The sequence below is a fragment of the Camelina sativa genome, chromosome 6 (genome assembly GCF_000633955.1).
Source record: "Camelina sativa cultivar DH55 chromosome 6, Cs, whole genome shotgun sequence".
Lineage (NCBI taxonomy): Eukaryota > Viridiplantae > Streptophyta > Magnoliopsida > Brassicales > Brassicaceae > Camelina > Camelina sativa.
The window spans coordinates 24,717,553-24,724,947 of record NC_025690.1 but is presented as its reverse complement, the minus strand read 5'-3'; the positions used below and the strand labels follow the sequence as shown (position 1 = coordinate 24,724,947).

At 39.1% G+C, this 7,395-nt stretch overlaps 1 protein-coding gene across 1 annotated transcript in view; it reads left to right on the top strand.

Moving 5' to 3' along the window:
• Positions 3,043–7,395, top strand: part of LOC104793445 (protein ARABIDILLO 1-like) — a 5,345-nt gene continuing 992 nt past the window's right edge. The window contains exons 1-13 of the mRNA XM_019246447.1: positions 3,043–3,451; positions 3,532–4,415; positions 4,510–4,668; positions 4,749–4,829; positions 5,094–5,225; positions 5,303–5,378; positions 5,720–5,859; positions 5,937–6,031; positions 6,290–6,353; positions 6,454–6,629; positions 6,731–6,958; positions 7,043–7,127; positions 7,226–7,384. Coding sequence (XP_019101992.1) covers positions 3,043–3,451; positions 3,532–4,415; positions 4,510–4,668; positions 4,749–4,829; positions 5,094–5,225; positions 5,303–5,378; positions 5,720–5,859; positions 5,937–6,031; positions 6,290–6,353; positions 6,454–6,629; positions 6,731–6,958; positions 7,043–7,127; positions 7,226–7,384 — 2,688 coding nt within the window. The remainder of the gene's footprint in view (positions 3,452–3,531; positions 4,416–4,509; positions 4,669–4,748; positions 4,830–5,093; positions 5,226–5,302; positions 5,379–5,719; positions 5,860–5,936; positions 6,032–6,289; positions 6,354–6,453; positions 6,630–6,730; positions 6,959–7,042; positions 7,128–7,225; positions 7,385–7,395) is intronic.

The following is a 7,395-nucleotide window of genomic DNA, read 5'->3' as shown; positions in this document are numbered from 1 at the left end:
GGAACGATGGAGATTTCGATAAGCGGAGGTCGGCGCTGCTCTCTGGTTCTACCAATCGCGAGGTCGGCAATTATGGATTGGAGATGGTTAGTCGCTACAATACGGATCGAGGGAGCGATCTGGATTTGCTCGGCAAATCTGGTAGTTTTCGTTGTATTGAGAGAGATCAGAGAGATGCGAATGAGGTCGGCATTTCCTCCATGGTCGGCACTTCCCTCGAGGTCGGCGACGCTGGAGCCGGAGGTCGGCACAATCGGGGACTTGCGTGTTCAACAACTTCTGGCGAGGTCGCCATTTCTCGCGAGGTCGCTTCTTCTCGCGAGATGAGCAACGCGCGAGCCGAAGGTCGGCACGATCATGGATTTGTAGGTCCGGACATTCCTCGTGAGGTCGCCACTTCTCGCGAGGTTGGTAACGCTGGAAGTCGGCGCGATCAGGGACTTACGGAAATTTCTTGTCTTCGTCCCCATCGTTGCTCCGTTGGCTGTTCGGAAGTGTTGTTGAGATCTTCGCTGGAATTCGTCATGAGTCTTGAATCTTCGTGGTAATGTGGACCGTCGGCTGATTCGTCAAAAAGAAGCGCTCTACTCTTGCTCCACGGTGGGCGCCAATTGTTTGTACTGGGGATTGCACAACACTAAGTAAATAAAGATTTTCGGGGAAAGAGTGAAGCTGGTTCTTTAATTAACAATAAAAACGTGAGGTCGTCACTAACACGAGTCAAGATTGAGCTCGTCAATTCACAGGAGAACTAACAAGCTAATAATGACGAGCTCGGAAGCTGAAAGGGATTATACAAAAGACAATAACGGTTTTACACGCAAAGTATTGTTCTTTGGGTATTCTCTGGGGTCTGGATCCTTTTTCCAATAGATGTCTCGAGCTATTTATAAGTGAATGTAGAGTTAGGGCTCTCTAGGATTTTCTGTGTGAAATACCGAGATTGTCCTCCGAAGTTGGCCCATTTCCTTTTATCTCTAGTGAATCTTTGTTGGGCCGAGTTGGCATATGGGGCAAAGCCCATATCCAACACCATCTATTTTTCAGTATGATTTCAACTAACTCTCAAAGTACATTCGTCATGGGCCGGGCGAAAACTGTAAAATAAAAAGTATAGTGAAGAAGTCGATAAAAAAGGAAAAGAGTTGTACTAAGAGATGCCGATTCCTATATTCAATAATCAACATGGTCAAAACAACTCAACATATATCTCATTCCTTTCTAAATTCAGTACTTCCAAAAAGAGTAACCTTTCTAATTTCTTACCATGATAGATGCACAAAACCAAACCTCGATTTATTAAAGTCCGATCTCTTAGTCTTCATTTCAACCAATAACACAAAAATATACGAATTAAGTAATGATACACACGACAAATTTCGGGAACTATTATGATTATGAAAAGTAATACTAGTATTTTTTTCGTTTTGTACTGCAAGTTCTGATTTCTAAATTTCTAATACTGCAATGGTAATAATTAATACTCTTTCGACTCCTTTGGCTCTTGTTTGTATTGTGGAGATTAGTGGAGACACAGCAATCTGGTAGACTTAGTTTACTAAAGTGATCACTAACAAAAGGAATAATATTAATATATCTGAAATTTCATCCACTGTGATGTTCACATGTGGCATTGTTCCTTTGTTGTTTCACACTACTTAATGATTTATTTTGTTTAAATGCATAGTCATAAAAGGAAATCGACAAGATTTGTTGCATACTTTGATATGGTATGGATTAACAATATTTTTTTCTTTCTAAAGAAATGTATGTTTATGTTTTACTTAATAACATATATTACAAATCTAAAATGAGTGATTTGAGAACTAAAGCCGAAAAGAGTTTTTTTTTTTTTTAAATGAATGATTTCAGAACTAAAGTATAAAAGAGTGATCACTATAAAATATGTAAATTCTCAACTTTGCGTTTTTGTGAACTAAAACGATTTTTTTTTATATACATAATTCATTTTGGTTCATGAACTTGGAACATAAAAAAAAAAACAAAACGGATATTCTTAAAACCTCTGTATTAGAAATAATCTTTATTTAATTTTGTTTCTACAACAATTCTGTTTCTTATTATTTAGTTGTCCAAACCCCAAACATTTTCGTAAAATCAACATTTGTCTGACAAAAATAAATAAATTAACTAATTAAAAATGTACATATATAGGAAAAATTTGACTAGTTATACTATTTATTCTAAGATATAAGAAAATCAAATAATGTATTTAAATCAATAAAATGCAGAAAATCAGATTATAATTAAAAAGGTAAATACAAAATCAATAGAAAGAAAGAAAAAATAGACAAAAAGAAAAAAAAAAAAAAAAAAGAAAACCGNCCGTGCAAAGGAGGTGAATTTATGGTCTCTCTCTATCATATTCGTATATGAGCTGTGTTTTCATCACACGAAGCCCTCTTCCTCCCTCAAAGCCCCGACCCGGAATTTTCCAATTCCCCTCATCATCTTCATCATCTTCTTCTTCTTCCTCTCTCTTTGTGCCTCACATAAATATAAAAAAAGGGGTCTTGAGAGAGAGGTCTTCTTTACTTGAGAGAGGTCTTTTTGGTTTCTTACAGTTTTCGGGTTTCGCCTGAATTGTCTCTGACCTTCACTCTTTCTCTTTACTTTGAAATTCCCATTGATCTTCTCATTTTGTGAGTTTAATGTCAATACAAATCTGTTGAAGAAAGGTCAGAGATTTTTTGCTCTTTTTCGTCTATTCGAGGGTTTTGTGTCTTCGGTTGAGCTCTTGAAATTTCGTATTTTATTTATCTAATCGTTTCATGTAATGTGTTATTGATTTCGATATGGTAACTGGGTTTTGATTAGTCTCTGAGCCATCCAAGCGAAAAGCTTTAGACTTTTTGTTTCTCTTGTTGCTGCTATTGAAAGATCTGTGTCTTCGTACCCTTTGTGATCAGCGTTTTCAAGGTTGAGACTTGAGAGAGATATTTTAAGCAAAAATTTTGGATTTTTATTCCGGTAGCTGAAAGAATAACTTATTGCGCTTTTAGATTATATCTGATCAAGACAATGAGCCGTAGGGTAAGGAGAAAATTGGAAGAGGGAAATGGGAAAGATAAGGTTGTTTTGCCAAGTTATCCTGAGACTAGCGATGAGGATTTAGGAGTAGCTCCTGAGATTCTTCTTCATGGTTTTGTTGATTGGACTAGTCTGCCTTATGACACAGTGATTCAGTTGTTTACTTGTTTGAACTATCGCGATCGAGCTAGCTTGGCGTCAACTTGTAAGACATGGAGAGGTCTTGGTGCTTCTTCTTGTTTGTGGAGTTCTTTGGATCTTCGTGCTCACAAGTTTGGTGCTACAATGGCGGCTTCTCTTGCTTCTAGGTGTGTTAATCTTCATAACTTAAGGTTTCGTGGGATTGAATCAGCTGATTCCCTTATACATCTCAAAGCAAGGAATCTACTTGAATTAAGCGGCGACTATTGCAGGAAGATCACAGATGCTACATTGTCAATGATCGTGGCANTGTTTTACAATATCTCTTTGTGAGTTGAGTTTGGAGATCTAACTGTGTTCTGCTTTTCAAGGCTGCTCGTGCTTTAGCTAATTTGGCTGCTCATGGAGACAGCAACAATAATAATGCTGCGGTTGGACAAGAAGCAGGCGCATTAGAAGCTCTTGTCCAACTTACACAATNCCTCACTGATCTCGGGTTCTTAGATTGTCTTAACGTCGATGAGGAGGCTCTGGGAAAAGTTGTATCTGTTCGGTACCTCTCTGTTGCTGGGACATCAAACATAAAATGGTCAATTGCATCGAATCAATGGGATAAGCTTCCGAAACTAACCTGTTTAGATGTCTCTAGGACTGACATTGGTCCCTCCACAGTTTCTAGGCTCTTGACATCGTCGCAGAGCTTAAAAGTATTGTGTGCTTTAAACTGTCATGTCCTCGAAGAGGATACAAGTTTCATCAGCTCCAACAGCTTCAAAGGAAAAGTCATACTTGCTCTGTTCACTAACGTTTTCGATGGACTTGCTTCTATATTCGCCGGTTATACAAAGAAACCCAAGGAGATCTTTTCCTATTGGAGAGAATTGATGAAAACAACCAAGGATAAAGCCGTTGATGACATTATGCTTTGGAGCGAATGGTTTATCTCTCATACGCTTCTACGAACTGCAGAGTGTAATCCACAAGGATTGGATGATTTTTGGCTGAATCAAGGAGCCGCATTGCTGCTTACTTTAATGCAAAGCTCACAGGAAGATGTCCAAGAGAGATCAGCTACTGGACTTGCAACATTTGTAGTTATTGATGATGAGAATGCTAGTATAGACTGTGGAAGAGCTGAAGCAGTTATGAAAGATGGAGGTATCCGTCTTCTTCTAGAACTTGCTAAATCATGGCGAGAAGGGCTTCAGTCAGAAGCTGCAAAGGTTGCTTCTTCTTTTTGTCTTGTCATTTTTCGTACTGGAATGTTGATACTATTGACTGGACACACTAACATTTTTCTTTATTTGATTGTTTTAGGCTATTGCAAATTTGTCAGTAAATGCTAATGTTGCAAAGTCTGTTGCTGAAGAAGGAGGAATCAGAATTCTCGCTGGTTTGGCAAAGTCAACGAACAGACTTGTGGCTGAGGAAGCTGCTGGTGGACTATGGAATCTCTCTGTTGGAGAAGAGCATAAGGTAAGTCCTCCAATTATCTATAAGAATCTTGTTGTTACTCGATTTTTCAGCACACATATATATATTTTTTTCTCTATTAGAATGCTATTGCTCAAGCTGGAGGAGTGAAGGCACTGGTCGACCTTATATTTAGATGGCCAACTGGCTGTGATGGAGTCTTGGTACGCTTTCGCCACCTTGAAGCTTCACCCTTTTTGTTTTGTTTCTAGAGATACAATCGTAATATCCATACCTCTACAAAAAAAAAAAAAAAATCATTACTAAATTTTAAAACCCTGCTTAAAACGGAGAAATCTTAGGATGTTTATGTGAATCCATTTGTAAAGAAGTGGTAGTTTGGACAAATCAATCTTCAGTTAGAAAGTGTCATTTTTGGATATTTTCCTTCTTTCTAAATGGAGGATTTACCTTATTTATGTGATTAGGAACGAGCTGCGGGAGCATTAGCAAACTTAGCAGCAGATGATAAATGCAGCATGGAAGTCGCAACAGCGGGAGGTGTACATGCTCTTGTGATGTTAGCTCGGAATTGCAAGTACGAGGGAGTGCAAGAACAGGTAAATTCCGTTTCTTTGTTTTACAATATCTCTTTGTGAGTTGAGTTTGGAGATCTAACTGTGTTCTGCTTTTCAAGGCTGCTCGTGCTTTAGCTAATTTGGCTGCTCATGGAGACAGCAACAATAATAATGCTGCGGTTGGACAAGAAGCAGGCGCATTAGAAGNTCCTTCTTTCTAAATGGAGGATTTACCTTATTTATGTGATTAGGAACGAGCTGCGGGAGCATTAGCAAACTTAGCAGCAGATGATAAATGCAGCATGGAAGTCGCAACAGCGGGAGGTGTACATGCTCTTGTGATGTTAGCTCGGAATTGCAAGTACGAGGGAGTGCAAGAACAGGTAAATTCCGTTTCTTTGTTTTACAATATCTCTTTGTGAGTTGAGTTTGGAGATCTAACTGTGTTCTGCTTTTCAAGGCTGCTCGTGCTTTAGCTAATTTGGCTGCTCATGGAGACAGCAACAATAATAATGCTGCGGTTGGACAAGAAGCAGGCGCATTAGAAGCTCTTGTCCAACTTACACAATCGGCTCATGAAGGTGTTAGACAAGAAGCTGCTGGTGCGCTATGGAATTTGTCGTTTGATGATAAGAATCGAGAATCTATCGCTGCAGTTGGTGGCGTTGAAGCTTTGGTATGCTTCCAATTAGTTTTAATTTGATAGCATTGTTCATATGTAATGGGAATTGATCACTTTTGTTGATATTTTAGGTGGTGCTCGCGCAGTCTTGCTCAAATGCATCAACAGGTCTTCAAGAAAGAGCTGCTGGTGCACTTTGGGGATTATCTGTGTCAGAAGCAAACAGGTGCTAAAAACATCTTAATCTAAGTTTTATGTGTTGCGTATATAGATTGTCACCTGATTTGTTAAAGATTAATGCAGAAGCATAACAAGGCAAGACCATCTTGCTTTAACATGTTACACATGCTGATACCTTTTATTTTGCTTGCACTAAGTTATGGCTTTGGTTAGCGGAGAAGTCAAAGGAGTTTTTTATCAATTTATTGTTACTGTCATTTTCCTTGATAATAATCCTGCCATTGCTCTTTCTGATCTCCATCAGTGTCGCAATTGGACGTGAAGGTGGGGTTCCACCACTTATTGCACTTGCACGGTCTGAAGCCGAGGTAAGCAATTTGTTCTGAAGACTTGTGGCTTTGAGCTTAGTCATTAAGGGATAATCTGAGAAAATAAAACCTCAATGTGTTGGCTTTTTATCTTCTTCAGGATGTACATGAAACTGCAGCAGGAGCTCTTTGGAATCTGGCTTTTAATCCTGGTAATGCACTCCGCATTGTTGAGGAAGGAGGAGTTCCAGCTCTTGTTCACTTGTGTTTGTCTTCCGTCTCAAAAATGGCTCGATTCATGGCTGCATTGGCTTTGGCATACATGTTTGATGGAAGGTATATTCATATATTTAACTCAGCTAATAAACATTCCAAAATTCTTTCCGACTCTTACGGCTTTTGATATGTTTTCGATCTGAATTATCAATTTGCAATAGGATGGATGAATACGCTCTGATGATCGGAACTTCTTCATCAGAAAGCACATCTAAAAGCATTAGCTTAGATGGGGCAAGAACGATGGCACTTAAAAACATTGAAGCTTTTGTTAAAACTTTCATGGATCCTCAAATCTTTGCAGCTGCTCCTGTTTTATCTACTCCTATTATGTTGGCACAAGTGACAGAGAGAGCTCGCATACAAGAAGCTGGGCACTTGAGATGCAGGTTAATATCTTTGCCTCTCTCAGTCTCCATTGTGGTTTGATCAAGAACTGATTTGAAAATTTGAATATATTGCTTTCTTTGCAGTGGGGCTGAAATTGGAAGATTTGTAACAATGTTGCGCAACCCTAATTCGACACTCAAAGCATGCGCTGCGTTTGCACTTCTTCAGGTATGTTATGTGAAAACAAAACATTGTGCCGTGTTCTCTCTGTTGTTGGTTAACAACTGATGCATTTTTTTTTCTTGTTGTTCTTTCTGGTCAAACAGTTTACAATACCAGGTGGTCGTCATGCAGTGCATCACGCAAGCCTTATGCAGAATGGGGGAGAAGCAAGATTTCTTCGTTCTGCAGCTGCTGCTGCAAAAACGCCTCGTGAAGCTAAGATCTTTGTGAAGATTATCTTACGCAACCTCGAGCATCACCAGGCGGAATCTTC